The 15,960-nt window shown below is 45.3% G+C and overlaps 1 protein-coding gene across 1 annotated transcript in view; it reads left to right on the top strand.

The window, feature by feature from the left end:
* The window catches only part of PDZD8 (PDZ domain containing 8), a 53,233-nt gene that overhangs the window by 3,220 nt on the left and 34,053 nt on the right, over positions 1–15,960 (top strand). Inside the window, exon 2 of the mRNA XM_089658796.1 lies at positions 4,285–4,410. Coding sequence (XP_089514922.1) covers positions 4,285–4,410 — 126 coding nt within the window. The remainder of the gene's footprint in view (positions 1–4,284; positions 4,411–15,960) is intronic.

Genomic DNA, 15,960 nt, shown 5'->3' with positions numbered 1-15,960 from the left:
CTGCCCATCTAGAACACCTACCACAACTACAGGATCCAATAGAGCCAAAACTTTGCTACTTCCATTCCCATTGCATGTGTTTTTTCTCCTTTGTTGTTAATGTGACCCCCGTCTTCTGACCCCCCTTCCCCAACTACAAAGCTAGGTATGGCCTAGGGCTAGGTAAAACCCAGTGCTGCATCCCTGTTCAGTTTAATGATACCCATGAGCAGTTCACCTTCCCCAAGGAAAAGATTAATATGGAAAAAAATCTCCTGTCACATGTACTGTGACCCCCTACCCCATCTGAAAGATCAGGTACACCCCTGTCTGGTGTACAGCTACCCCTAACCAGTTTAACTTTCGGAACCCCCGTACAGTAGACATTGTTTGGTGTACTGCCAAATCTCTCTAGTGACCATTATCCCTATCAAGGTCACCTTCCCCAACAACAAGATCAAGTTCGGCCAGAACACTGCCACCTGCATCTGTTGTACCAATACCCCATCCAGGTCACCTTTCCCAACTACAAGATGGCTACAGCTGTGTATCAGTGTACTGATACCCTTCATTAGTTCACCTTTCCCAATTACAAGATCAGGTGTGGCCAAACCTTGGCATTGCCACTATCATCGCATGTACTGCTACCCCTACTTGGTGACTGTGTCCCCTACCCTGGGCTCTTTCCCAAATTCAAGTTTAGGTACAACTTGAACCTGTCACCTCCATTCGGTGTACTGACACCCTTGATTAGTTCACCTTCCCCAATTACAAGATCAGGTGCAACCCAAAACATTGTCATTTCCACTCCCATTACAAGTACTGCTACTCCTACCTAGTGACTTTGACCCCAGTCCTGGTTTCCTTCCCCAGCTACAAGATCAGGTATAGCCCCATCCCTGACCAGTTCACCTTTCCAAACCCTGGTACTACTATCCATTTCCAGCCTACTGCCATCCTTCTCCAGTGACCACTACCCCTATGCAGGGCACCTTCTGCAACTGCGAGAACAGGCGTTGTAGGAACCCCTTATGGCCCTCCTCCCATTTCAGGCATGTCACTACCCTTATCTAGTGTACTGCTACACCTGTTTGAGTCTTCTTTCCCAGCTACAAGATCAGGTATAACCAGAGCCATGGAATGGCTACACCCCCATGTGGTGTATCACTCTCTATTCAGTGACCACTACCCCAATCCAGGTCTCCTTCCCCAACTACAAGATTGTGTGAGCAGGACCCTGGCACTGCCACCTTATCTGATGTACCCATATCCCTAATCGGTTTACTTTCACCAACCACAAAATCAAGTATGACCCAAACCTAGGCACTGCTGCCTGGCCCCTTTCTCCAACTACAAAATTGGCTACAGTGCCACCCCCATCTGGTGTACTGCTACACTTGACCAGTTCACCCTCCTGAACAGTGGTACTGTCAGTATCGAATAGTGGTATTATCCCTGTCTAGCGTACTGCTAGATCTCTCCAGCGACCAGGCCGCCTTCCCCAAGTACAAGATCAGGTACCACTGGAACCCCAGCACGGCCCAATTCCCCCCCCCCCCCACAGTCAGCTGTACCATTATCTTTACTTTGGGTACCACTGGAAGCACAGCACAGTTCTCCCCCCCCCCCCCATAGTCAGCTGTACCATTATCTTTACTTTGGTCACCTTTTACAAGATCAGGTACTGCCAGAACCCCAGCACTGGTCATCCCCCCCAGTCTTTCCCCTTTACTGTCAGGTGTTCTGATATCCTTATCTGGGTCACCTTCCCCAATCACAAGATCAAGCAAGGTCATAACTCCGATGTTGCCACCCCGGTCAGTGGACTACTACCCTAGCCTGCTTTCCCAGCTGCAAGATCAAGTATGGCTGACAGCTTGGAGCACTTAAATCCAGTATACTGCTACCCCTAACCAGTTCACCTTCTCGAACCTTTGTACTGCTACCCCTCTCCATTCACTATCACCCCTGTCCAGGTAATCTAACTACAAGATCTGGTATGGCCAAAACCCCTGTACTAGATCCCCCCCCTTCCCTTTATCTCAACTTGGGTCACCTTTCAAATACTACAGGTTCAGGTGGATTAGAAGCTTTGGAGCTGCTACCGCTAACCAGTTTACCCTCCCCCCATCTGCAAGATAAAATATGACTACAATACTGAGACCTCAAACCAGTATACCACTTCTCCTATTCAATGTACTGCTACCCTTGCCTGTTATACTGCTTTCCCTGCCTGTTATACTGCTACCCCCTGCCTGTTATACTGCTACCCCCCTGCCTGTTATACTGCTACCCCCTGCCTGTTTATACTGCTACCCCCTGCCTGTTATACTGCTACCCCCTGCCTGTTATACTGCTACTGCTGTGCCAAACCTGTATGCTGCCACCCCATCTGCTCCAGTCCTTGATACCGCTACCCCTAATCAGCTCACCTTCCTAGCTACAAGATCAGGTACAGCTTAGAACCTGGAATTACTATCCTGATCCAGTGCATATATGTATATTGTTTTAAATTAATGTAAAAATGAATTAATAATCAGTTTAAAAATCTAAAAAAGCCCAAAACATAAAATTGACTATAAACTATCATATATTGTCTGTAACGTCCTATATCTGGAATATCTGTATATGACTCATCAGAATGAACATGGTGCATGCGGGTGGAGGTTTTCCAAAGGTTCCACCGGAATCCCACCCACAGGATCGCAGCAGGATTTATTGATACATTACTATCAGTAAATCTAAATCCAAACACAGTGAAATATGAGTTGCTAATCCTTCCTTGGGAATGCGCCAAACAGAATGTGCATTACCATCATATGATAATGCAAAAGATCACCATGTATCCCAGACAATGGTCCTATTTAGCTGGACTTTTGGGGCGCTGAAGATGTTTCGACATCATCCATGCGGGTGCCTCGGTTGTCATGAATGTTGAGAATACATAAATATCCATAAGAGGTCACATGAGAAGATGTACAGGATAACAAATTACACATTACACTTTTGGACTGTGTGTTACATGTTAAGTGGGGGGGGGGGGACTTGGACTTTAAAGTCTTAGGAAGCCCACCTACACAGGTCAGTATCTGCCTTTTGGTTTCCTGCATCCGGTGGAGCACAAATTGGGTGGCTATTAGAACTTGTTGGAATAATATTGTAACAACAGTCATATAAGGTAGGACTTCAGTAGCTCAGTGCAGGTAATCCTTAATATAAATGTAAAGCTTTCATTTTTGTCTAAAACAATAAACATGTCATACTTGCCAACTCAGGCAGCCCGACCCTCTTCTTCTGGGGTCCCCCATGGGCGCTTCTGGCTTCTCCTCTTCTCTTTGCCCCCATAGCGGGACTGTGTGCTTCCATAGATACACACAGTGCGGCTTAGCCATACTCTGTGTGCTTCCATAGACACACACAGAGTGATTCAGCCCTTCCTGTGTGTGTCCATAGACACACACAGTGTGGCTCATCTCCGCCCCCTGCTGTCTGATTTTCGGATTTGATTGACAACAGCAGGAGCCAATGGCTCCCACTGCTGCCTCTGTGAGCGCAGAGAGAGAGGAGAGATCGCTGCAGACAGGCGCAGCACTGGATCGAGACCAGGCTCCGTTAAGTATTTTTTTTATTTGGGGGGGAGGGGGGGCAAGTATTTCACCAATGGCTTACTGTGAAAAAGTGAGAAGTAGTTCTGCCCTTTCGTTTTTCACAACTGGTTAACTATTCATGTAAAATACCTGTTAATCATAATAGTTTCTTTTATCTTCTTATTATAAAGTGACAACGCTATTCATAGCCTGCTGTAGCTGTGTCAGCATTGTCATCCCCCAGTACTTGCTCCCATTCATGGTCTATCCTGCACACAGCATGAGCTTCCTATCTTTCACCTGCCCACATCACAGGGAACCATACTTGCCTAATTGACTCTGGCTCCCACAGGAAATCTTGCTGTCAGCTCAGTACATGTGATCCCCCCGTAGTGTAGTCCTGCCCCTGCAGAGTTTGAGAACTGCATAGTGGTCATGTGACTGAAAACTAGCATAGAACATGTTTTATTTTTTTTCACCAGATTTAACACAGATTGTTTGGTTATTGTGTGCCGTGCCAAAATACTGAAAAAGGCAATGAAAATGCTTTGTGGTCAGGCAGCGAGCTGTAGCCATTTGCAGTCAGTGAAGGCTCATGCTTTCTGCCTGGAGCAGATCTTGAACTGAATCATTCTTGATTTCTGAATCTGTCTAGAAAGTCTTGTTGCCGTTTTGCTCGTATCTCCCCCATAATTGGCTTCCTCTGCTTCTTCGACAGGTACAAGCCGTTTTTCCCATATCAGGTGCATCCGCCAACAGAGGAGCAGGAGGAGCGGACACTGACATTGCAGGACTTGGGGCTGGCAGAAGGAAGGTTGAAGGTGTCACTGATGGATTGCAGCAGGTAACTGGCACCTTCTCTCATCTCTGGTACATCGGATTGCTTAGGATGTAGGTTATCACATAGGATGTCAGACAGTTGGGTAAGGCAGGCACAGTTCATCTACTGAGTGGGAGAGAGGAAACTGGACAGTGCAGGTTACACAAGGGGTTGATCACCTGCTGGGCTGTATCTATAGCTCAGAACATGTCTGTTAGTGACACCTAACTACCCCACAGCTTAACTTTCTAACAGAGTTTTGTGGATTGGGTGGGGGCTTAATATGAACTACACAAACTGCTGTGGGGAAATCTCACCATTGTGGGGGGCAGAGATGCAACAACTGCGGGGAAATCTCATCGTTTGTGGGAGAGGCAGAGACACAACGTCTGGGGAAAATAACATCAATGGGGGAGGGGCAGAGACACAGCAACCGGGGGGGGGGGGGGGGGGAAATCTCACCATTGTGGAGGGGCAGAGATGCAACAACTGTGGGGAAATTTCATCATTGTGGGAGGGGCAGAGACACAACAACCGGGTGGGAAATCTCTCCATTGTGGGTGGGCAGAGGCGCAACAACTGTGGGGAAATCTCATCGTTGTGGGAGGGACAGAGACACAACGTCTGGGGAAAATAACATCAATGGGGGGGGGGCAGAGATGCAACAACTGTGGGGAAATCTCATCGTTGTGGGAGTGACAGAGACACAACAACTGGGGGGAAATCCTCACCATTGTGGGTGGGGGGTGGGGGGGCAGAGATGCAACAACTGCGAGGAAATCCCATCATTGTGGGAGGGGCAGAGACACAAAACTGGGGGGAAATCTCACCCCTTGGGAAGGGCAGAGACATGCATTGCTGTTGGGAGATCTCACCATTTTGGGTGGGGTAAGGACACAGACTACTGTGAGGATATCTCCCTATTGTGGGAGGGGCATAATTTTAAACTAGGGTTTCCAAAACGTAAAAACGATCCATAGGATGACTTAACTTTCCCGAGTGTTTTGGGTGGAGGTGGAAAATGTACGGAGTAGCAGGAGTTAAAACACTGTAGAGCACTGCCTGGCTGTAAACACCTCAGCTGGTGAGTGTCAGGAAGTAACAGGATTAATATTGATTTTTGGCAGAGTGTTGCCATTCCCATAATGGCTCCTAATCTCATTACCGCCTTTTGTGTTTGTCTGGGTTGCTTGGGGGGGATTTCACAATCCATTGTGCTAATAAGGCCTCTCTTATTCTTCAAACGGTGTCTGTTACCTGGTGCCACGTGCCGGGTACCATCTGCTGTCAGGCGGAGCGCGGGACCTCATTGTCCTGCATGTGGAGTCTGGTCTCCAGCATTATTAAAATTTCATGGACGCTGTTTATAATTCACTCCCTGACCTCAGACAGAAGGGCGGCGTACAGCCACGGAAAATTGATTTATGGCGTTCCGTCGTCCTGCTGGAAACTAATTGCCTATCAATGTATCCGAACCATCCCCCTCACAACTAAGAAATCTTCCCTGTCATGATGTAGGCAGTACAGTGAATTGGGTTATACCACTCAGACTGTGATATAGCGAATTCACCGCTGCACTGCAAGTGTGCGCCACGGTCTCTGGAGACGATACAAGGCTGCAGCCATTGCCTGAAGTCCGTGGCCTTATAGAATCCACCATGTCATGTTCCTGCAGACTGTGGTCATGTGACCTAGATGGCTGTGGTCAAACTGGGGACCATATTGATCTGCTGGGCTGGAAACAGGAGAAGCTACCACTGCTAAGGAGTAGGACCATGTCTGTAGACACAGGTGTTGGAGGGGTGCAGCTTGTTTACTCCTCTCACGAGTCAATGGTAAATGGAGAAGCTGCCTTCCAATAATTCAAGCCTCTTGTAAAACTTTATTGTTCCGGAAGATTACACAGAAGCCCTGCCCAGAACATCCTTACTGATGCATTTCACCCAAAAAGGCCTTAGTGGCAGAGATGATCTTTCCTGGATTTGGTGGTTAATATGGTGGCTTCCCTTCCTGTATCCACAGGCTGCATGTATGTCTACATCGGTTGGCAACTGCACCATACACCCACATGACCAGGCACCATTCAGTGTCTCTACTCATCTTAACGTATTACGTTGGTTTTTTGACAAAAAAAAGCAACTCCCTCTTCATGAACCAAATACATTGCAGGGATTTTAAAGCTGAGCTCTGGGCACAAAATGTTAAGCAGCTTTAGAAATGACATTGCTCACCTTCAACAGAAAATAATCCAGCGTGGCGGCCACTGTGGCATCACTGCCAGAAACATGCATAATAAGGGCTCTGTCAATTCATTTCTCCACCATGACTTAACATTTTGACTGACAGGTCAGGAGACTTCTGGTCTGTCATGCCCAATCACACCTGTTTTAAGCGATTGATAGACTCCCATTAATGTGATTTGTAGAGCTTTCATTTAAAAAAAAAAAAAAAATGACAAACAATGGTATACTTACCTGCTCTGTGCCATGGTTTGGCACAGAGCAGCCCCGATCCTCTTCTTCTGGAATCCCCCACTGGCACTCCTGGCTCCTCCTCTTCAGAGAGTGCCCCCATAGAAAGCTGCTTCACTTCACTTGACTTGTTCACTTGACGTTCTGGTTTTCTAAACAGCGCTGGGAAGTTTTGAGGCCAGGTCCAATTTCAAGTTATCTATATTCTTGATTGGCTCCCTGAATAGTGTATTTTTGGTATCCCTCTTGCTTTTAATTACATGCACTCTTGGTCTCCCTGGGAGGATTGACCCCCGTCTTTTAGAACATTTCTTTGGAAGCTAAAGCAGAGTTCCATCCATCCATCCTTTTTTTTTTTTTTATTATTATCCGTGCCACACAATGCCCACTCGCAGAACAGTCTGTAATGGGAGATAGATAGATAGATAGATATATATATACACATGGGTTGAAATTAGAATGGTTTTTCATCCGAAAATCGGACTTAAGAATAATCGGCCGATTTTCGCTCTGTTAGTGGGCCAATGGCACCGGTCTATTTTCGTGGTTCCTCCCCTTTTCGGTGATCGGGCGTGTTGGAAAAATTGTGAAAAACCACCGATTTTGGACTTGATGATGGTCAAATCGTACGAACGTTTTTCCGAAAAGAATATGCGCATGAGCCGTGACCTGGAAAGAACTGAAGTTTCGCCTGTTATATGGGGTGAACTTTATGACTTGGTCGGCCAATTTTCGAAATCATTGATGGCACCATTGGATTACCGAGTAAACTATGTTTTCAATTTTCGGATGAAAAATCATTCGGAATTCGAACCATGTATGGCCTGCATAAGTATACGGGGGGGGAGGGCCCTTTTGACAAAGAAGGTTTTTTTACCTTAATCCATAAATTGCATTGACGTAAACAACCTTTAGGCTTTAGAATCACTTTAAGCACTGAGGCTTAGAAAAGAGGGTTTTACCCTTGAAACACTTCACCTAGAAGGTCCACCTGAAAATAGTTGCTGACCTGACAGCTCTTGTTACTGCTCAGCAGAGGGTGCACTGTTGTTACCTCCATTCCTTACAGGTCCTTGCACCTTCCCTGCCCTCACCTGCTGCATCTCTTGCTGCAGAACAGGGGATGGCGGCGCAGGCTCCAGCTATGGTGGATGGTTTTCTATTCGCAGGCGCTCCATTGTCAGCCTACATGGGAATTGCTATTATTTTTTTTATAATAAAATGTTTTTCTGGTTACTTCACTTGAGCGATTTCTGTCTTATCGCTTATAGGCCCTGGTAATACCGAGTACCTGGGAGCTTCTGACAAGCTTCTTCCTGGATTGTTGCTTTTTTCGGTGGGCTGTGTGTATGGGACTACGTAGGTTTTTACTTTCTCATTCTCATCACAACCTGTTTTTATGGGGCGTTAGGAGGTATTTTGTACTACTTGTTTTCTCTCCTTTTAGTACTCTGTCTTACAGCTACATACTGGCTACAAGCCCCATTGCATGATTGGAATTGTAGTTTGTTACAGCGGCCTTACAAAGGGACCGGAAGGACAGTGGGGGCTGCTCTGATACCTCCCGCAGGTGCCCAGGAATATCTAGGGTTTCTAATGCAAAGCATTGACATCACAGACTTTTAAAATTTAATTTACTTTAAAAAAAAAAATAGCTTGGTTTAAAAAGTTAAATATTCACATTTGCAGTGGGTTTATGGACAGGAAGTATGGGTCATAATTATTAGCCGGCCCTGAGTTCAGCTTTAACAACTTAATTGCCTATTCATACCGGTTCCTGTTCTGAAAAGATTGCTGTTTGCTATTCTTTACTCAACTGACTGCTGACTTGGAGGATTTGCCTTTGTTATTACCACCTGATCATGTAAGTAGAAACAGATCAGCCATAGCAAGAAAGTTTCTCCCCAAAAATGAAATTATTTTGTAGAGGATGCCTGCAGTTTGACTTAAAAAAAAAAAAAAAGAAAAATCAATAAACTAATCACCCAAACAAGAAGGGAGATTTTTTTTTATTGGAGGGTGTTTTGTCACTGTGTACTGAGTTGCAGTCATACTGGGATGTGATATTTGAATGTTTAGTTATAAAAAAAAATAAAAAAATCACAATGGCAACAGACTGAAAGAGAAATGTAAACTTTTATTTTAAAATCATTAAAAAGAGAAAAGTCCCCTGTGCCAACTATATACATTATAACTGCTGTTTAGTGAAAGTGGAGTTCTCATTTGAGGCTTCCTAAGGCTTGGTTCACATACGGTATATGTATTTTGTGTTTGATGATTTCTCCAGAGCTTTTTGCAGTTTGTTTTGCGTTTCTATATGCGTTTTTGACGTGTTTACCGCGTTTCACATTTTGTTCATCTTTTTTTTGTTAAAGTGACATTATTTTATTTTTTTTTGTAGTTGCGGGGCAGAATAAAAAATGCAAAACACTACAAAAACACACTACCATGCACTTTATCAGCTTCTTCATTGAACTCTATTGTAGCAGAAATGCTGCTTTTTACTTTTAAAAAAGTCCCTGGCCCTGTCCAAAAACGCAGCATCTCAAAAAGCATAAATGTGAACATGTTCCATAGGAAACCATGTTAAGTGGACTGTAGTGCATTTTTCCAAAAAGCACTAAAAAAAATTGCATTGGTGTGAACAGAGCATAAGAGGGTGATATACACACCATTTGGTTGTGAAAAGGCAATTGGTTTGACACTGTAGGTTCCAAGGCCTTGTTATCTTACATAGAGTGATTGGATTGTGTAAGTGTCAAAGCCCTATTTTCTCACTCAAGGTAATTGGATGCTATGTGGGTGCTGAGATCCTGTGTGCTCGCACAAGGTGATTGGATGCTATGTGGGTGCTGAGATCCTGTGTGCTCGCACAAGGTGATCGGATGCTATGTGGGTGCTGAGATCCTGTGTGCTCATACAAGGTGATTGGATGCTATGTGGGTGCTGAGATCCTGTGTGCTCATACAAGGTGATTGGATGCTATGTGGGTGCTGAGATCCTGTGTGCTCATACAAGGTGATTGGATGCTATGTGGGTGCTGAGATCCTGTGTGCTCGCACAAGGTGATTGGATGCTAAGTGGGTGCTGAGATCCTGTGTGCTCACACAAGGTGATTGGATGCTAAATGGGTGCTGGGATCCTGTGTGCTCACACAAGGTGATTGGATGCTATGTGGGTGCTGAGATCCTGTGTGCTCACACAAGGTGATTGGATGGTATGTGGGTGCTGAGATCCTGTGTGCTCACACAAGGTGATTGGATGCTATGTGGGTGCTGAGATCCTGTGTGCTCGCACAAGGTGATTGGATGCTAAGTGGGTGCTGAGATCCTGTGTGCTCACACAAGGTGATTGGATGCTAAATGGGTGCTGGGATCCTGTGTGCTCACACAAGGTGATTGGATGCTATGTGGGTGCTGAGATCCTGTGTGCTCATACAAGGTGATTGGATGGTATGTGGGTGCTGAGATCCTGTGTGCTCATACAAGGTGATTGGATGGTATGTGGGTGCTGAGATCCTGTGTGCTCACACAAGGTGATTGGATGCTAAATGGGTGCTGGGATCCTGTGTGCTCACACAAGGTGATTGGATGCTATGTGGGTGCTGAGATCTTGTGTGCTCACACAAGGTGATTGGATACTAAATGGGTGCTGAGATCCTGTTAGCTCACACAAGGTGAATAGATGCTGTTTGGGCTCCAAGGTCTCGTTGGCTCACACAAGGTTGTTATATGCTGTGTGGGTACCAAGATGCCGTTATCTTACAGAGTGATTGGATGCTATGTACAATAGGTGCCAAAGCTCCATTTTCTTACAAAAAGTGATTGGACGCTATGTGGGTGCTGAGGTCCTGTTAGCTCACACAAGGTAATTGGATGCTGCTTGGGTACTGTGGCCCTATTATCTCACACAACATGATTGGACGCTGTTTGGGCTCCAAGGTCCCATTAGCTCACACAATTATTAGATGCTGTGTGGATGCGGAGGTGATTGGATGCTGTGTGGGTGCTGAGGCTGTATTATCTCACATACACTGATTGGACGCTGTGTGAATGCTGGGGCTTTGTTGTCTCATGCAAGGTGATTGGATGCTGGCATTCCCTTATCTAATCCCGACCGCTCTGCTTCCTTGTTGTTGGCCGAGTCATAATGTATACAGTTTCAGATTTTGGTTGGTTTTAGAAATTCTTATCTTTCTCACAAAGACATTAGCTAATCTGTGGGTATTTTAGGGACAATCCTTATATACAAGAAATAAAAGAAAAATATGGGACCCCCTTTCAAAAGGTTGGGGTGTTCATCCCACAGCGTGTGACCAATTATCACCACTCGATACCAAAGATCTATAAACAGAGCAGAATTGTGGATACAACACAGAACAACTTAACCCATCAGAACTGCAAATATTAATGTTTATGAAATAAAAAATACATTCATATATAATTTAACCACTTGGTGCCTGGTCACAGTAGATTTACTGTGACCGGGCGGCAGCTGCAAGCTCAGACAAATAAATATTACGGACCTGCTTCCGGGTTTGGGTCATGAGCGCGCCCCCTGCTAACCCATGCTGCGGTTGGACACAGCGGGATTTTGTCAGGTCCCGGCCAATGATTTATGGCTGAGACCTGCTGATCGGCTGTATTCAATCACAGCACAGAGTCCTATGTTTACAAATACAGGGCTCTGTACACCGAGCAGTGATCTGGCTGCCAAATCTCTCAGTAAAAACAGCACATATTACACTTGTTCAACACAGTTAACCCTTTGAATGTCCCTTGATGTTAACCCCTTCCCCTCCAGTGCCATTAGTACAGTAAGAGTGTACTGTATTATATCTGATCGCTGTATTAGTGTCACTATTGATATCAGTTAGTGTACCTCCCATCCATCGCTAGATTGCCCGCCACACTGTCACAGTCCCATTATAAGTTGCTGATCACCGCCATTACCAGTATAGCGTCATAGTGCATAAATTCCAGTATATATAACATGGTATGTAGTCTCTAACTTTTGCACAAACCAATTAATATACACTTATTGGGATTTTTTTTTTTTTTTTTACTTAAGACATGTAGCATAATAAAATGTGTCCTAAATTTATGAAGTCATTTGATTTTTTTTATTGGATATGTTTTATAACAAAGTAAAAAATATTGTTCAGCATAGTGCTGAATAGCAAAAATGTCCCGATCATGAAAGGGGTAAAACCTTCCAGAGGTCAAGTAGTGAGACAAATGCACACCCATCCCATGAAAAATGGAACAACCTTGTTGCCCCACACACATGGCCCTAACCTCTCGTGATCATACTACCTGCATATCTGGTCTGCCTACAATGACAAATGGCCCACACGAGGTCTTGTACCCAAATGACAACAACTTATGCCATGTGCTTGGACATATAATGATTGAAGTGGCTACAATATAGCCATTTGATTCCTCATAAGAGCTCAGTTCACAATCATGCAGAGAATACAAATGGATTAATAATTTGCAGAAAAGATGCTCAATGCGAGAGCAGCAAAAGTTTTGGTGTGACTTCTGAAAGCGCAGCAAACCCACAGGATATCACAGAAGTCTAAGGCAAAGCGCAGGAAAGCCACAGGGGCCTCAGGACAGTAAGGGCTCATTTACATTTGCGGTTGGGGGGCAGTAAAACCTCAAAGTTCAGCCATGTTTTTATCCCCCCCTTCCCCCCATGTTTTGGCCACAGCATGAGTTATACACCCTTTCATTCTTGTTGGGTGTAGCACCCGCCCAGCATGACCCATTCAAGCAACCTTGTGCAGTACAGCAACCAAGGGGTTAAAGCAGATGGTGAGGAGGTGTTGTATTGCCTCCTCAGTATCTGCTTTAACCCTTTATACCCCACAGATGCGCGCAGTTGTGGGGCACTTGCAGAGTGGCCTCATTTACTTGAATTGGTTGAGATTGGCTGGCAGAAGCGCTCACCAAAAGTGACAAGGGGTATCATTCCTGATGCAGCATTTGTATACCTTTGGCTGCTGCCTCTGCAGTTAAAGGGGGTAGGGATTGGGGAAGGTAAAACCGCAGCACAACTGCAGGGTTTTACCAACCCCAACCTCACGTGTAAACAAGCCCTAAGGGTGTTTACACATGCTCTTCCAAAATAGTGATCTAAAGTTGTTTGATAGGTGGTGAAGAGGCTGATTTAAACCTATAATTGCTGCACAATGCACGGAATTGCAGTTTGGTAGTACAACCACTGTAGGTTTAAACCAGGCGGCGGAGAGGTGACATATCGCCTCCTCACAACCTATCAGACTCCACATGCAGACTGCTTTTCAGAGGAGCCTGCTCCACGTTTCTGTGCAATTGAGTGCGGTGCAAATTTGCAGCCCATTCATTCATCAGACTGCACAAAACATAGTGCATGCACTGCTATTCAAAAATGCACGGTGCCAAATCATGCCAAATGATACTGCAGTCCCATGCGATGTTGTGCCCACAAACACACTGCATTTGCGATGTACGTTTGGGGTCAACAATGTATTGGCACGCGCAGTAGATCACAAAGGCAGTTTGTTTTGAACACAGTGCTGGAAATGCACGTGATTTGCCTTACTGGCACCACATTCTGGTGTGAACCGGCCCGAACAGGACACTGTGCCCGGTGATCTTTGACTTCACCAGTGTTGTTCAGGTAGATCTCCACCCTTCTAAGGTTGCCTTCCCTTGGTTTAGATTATGAGCAGAGGACGGGGGTATACTCCCTGTAGAGCTGCATAAGGCCCCGAAGGAGAAGGGTCTACCAATGGGGATACAAGTGGAGCTTCTTTTATTTTATTTTTTTATTTATTTTTTTTTTTCTGTATATCCTGTCTTTATTAAAGATTTTCATGACAAAGTATAAAGCAATTGTGAAGACAAAAACTCATAGTAACACATAGAAGAGATAACAGTTTTAACCTCTTCACGCCGGCCGAATGCAAACGTGCGGCCTCCTGGCATCTGGGCCTAGACCCCGAGCGACCGCACATTTGCGTTCTATTAAAAAAGAACATGTGTGCTGAGAGTGCGCTCCCAGCACACGTCCGGTACTCACGGAAAGGTCCCAATCTCCTCTTTCGATCGGGACCTTTCCCGATCATGTGACGGCATGTCACGGCATACACATGACCCTACCTCCTGGCTTCTGAAACCCTTAAAGGGTTGGGAGGCGCCGGCACCAAGGGGTTAAGCAAGCAGAACCTGCGTACAATGATGTCATACAAATGCAGATCAAGCATACGGTATAATACAAATGTCATGCCACGTACCCCCCCGCCCTGTAGGGCCAGAGAAAAAAAGAGGTAACAACACAGGTTTGAGGGCACGATGCTCAGGGCAAAACAGAAGAGAGGCAAATTAGGAGAAAGAGAACCTGAAAGAAACCCAGCGCACGTTATTCCAGCAGCAGAATCACCAGACCTACAGAGTAGAACCAGCTGGGGGGAAGATCCAGGGGCCAAGGTGAGAGACCCTAGGTGGGGATCAAAGATCATGGGGAACCTGTACCTGGAGGAGGGTCAACTGGATCTTCTAGTTCCATAGAGTAGTATAACCACCCGGACCATATGTCATGGATTTCTCAAGCTCGTTTTTAACAGTATAGATCCAGCGTTCAACTTCATAGATCCTATCAACCTCTCGCTTCCACTTTGCAACAGTAGGGCACCGGCTCTGCCTCCAGAGGCATGGTATTAAGCTCCTAGCGGCATTCAAAACATGCGAGGTAACACTACGTTTGTAAATTTTTATAAAGGAAGGGGTGCCATGGAACAAGTAGTGCAGAGGGGTGAAATCGATAGGTTGAAGGGTAGTTCTCTGAATTTAGGGGGAGATGGCACTCCAAAACCTTTGAATCTTGGGGCCAAACCACCAAAGATGCAACAAAGTGCCCTCTTGAGGGCATCCCCGCCAGCATCTGTTATCAGCCCCAGGGAAACACTTAGCTTGCAGGGAAGGTGTCCTGTACCACTGAGACAAAAACCTATAGCACGACTCTTGTGTTTTGGAACTGATGGAGGAGACATGGGTCATCTTGAGTGATTTTTCGCAATTGCGGGGGTTCTAGGTCGAAGCCCAATTCGGCCTCCCATTATCGTAATATAATAGTATAATAGGCAAGTGGAGCTTCTAACAGGTGTTGGAGGGTCCTCCCCATCTGTAGCAGTGCCAGAATCCAGCAAGCATGCCTTTCTAGGACCGTTCTGACACTGGTGAGGCAATGGTCACAGCTGGAGTGAGCCTTAATGTGGAGCGGAGATGGAATGTCCAGCTACTCATTCAGGCCTGGCATAATGTAGGAGCCCATCCACCATCATACTCCTGCTTAATGGATCAAAAGGATCGCAACACCACTTTATGATATGTAGAGTTTTATGCTTTAACTTGCTGCTGATTGTTTGCTAAGAGTTCTCAAACAAAGGGCTATATGGACTAAATCACTGGATTTGTAAATCCTTTGTATAGACCATTTAGGAAATATTGCTTTGATATGCCTAGTTCATGCTATTAGGCTGCCATTTGATGCACAAGGCATTTACTGTATGAGCAGATTGGTTTTAGCTTTTTTACAAGATAAGCAGGATGAACAAGAAGCAGTAAGAAGTATGACAGGGAGACCTAGAAGGTTTTTATCTCTTCTAGAAAACGTTCGGAAAAGTGTTTAGCCCCACTGAAAACAGGTGAAGTTTTGGTGCAAATCCCACTTTAAAGCCATGTGGAAATATCACTGATGGAATGACCACTTACTGCTGATGGTTCATGTAGAGCAGACGTGACATCTCGGATTGTTTACATGGCTGAGCTCAGAGATCGTCTGTAGAGCCATGGAAGGTTGAGAACACCACATTGCATGATTCAGTCACTTAAGAATTAGATTTTTTTTTTTCCCCCACGCATAAACTAAAAAAGGCAATGCACTTTAGGGGCTTAAAACTCCCCATTCATGATAGCTGTAAATTCAGAATTTAAGTGGACACTAACAAACCTTTAAACTAGTTTTTTCTGTGTGCTGGGACTGTCAGTTTGCTGCCGGTACTGTGGTGTGTTTTGAATTTACTGCCATCACAAAAAAAACATAATGAAAGGGGGAG

Source organism: Staurois parvus, unplaced genomic scaffold (genome assembly GCF_062004578.1).
Source record: "Staurois parvus isolate SC_StPar_1 unplaced genomic scaffold, SC_StPar_1.0 ptg001095l, whole genome shotgun sequence".
NCBI lineage: Eukaryota > Metazoa > Chordata > Amphibia > Anura > Ranidae > Staurois > Staurois parvus.
The sequence above is the reverse complement of the archived record's forward strand: the minus strand, read 5'-3'. Positions and strand labels throughout refer to the sequence as shown.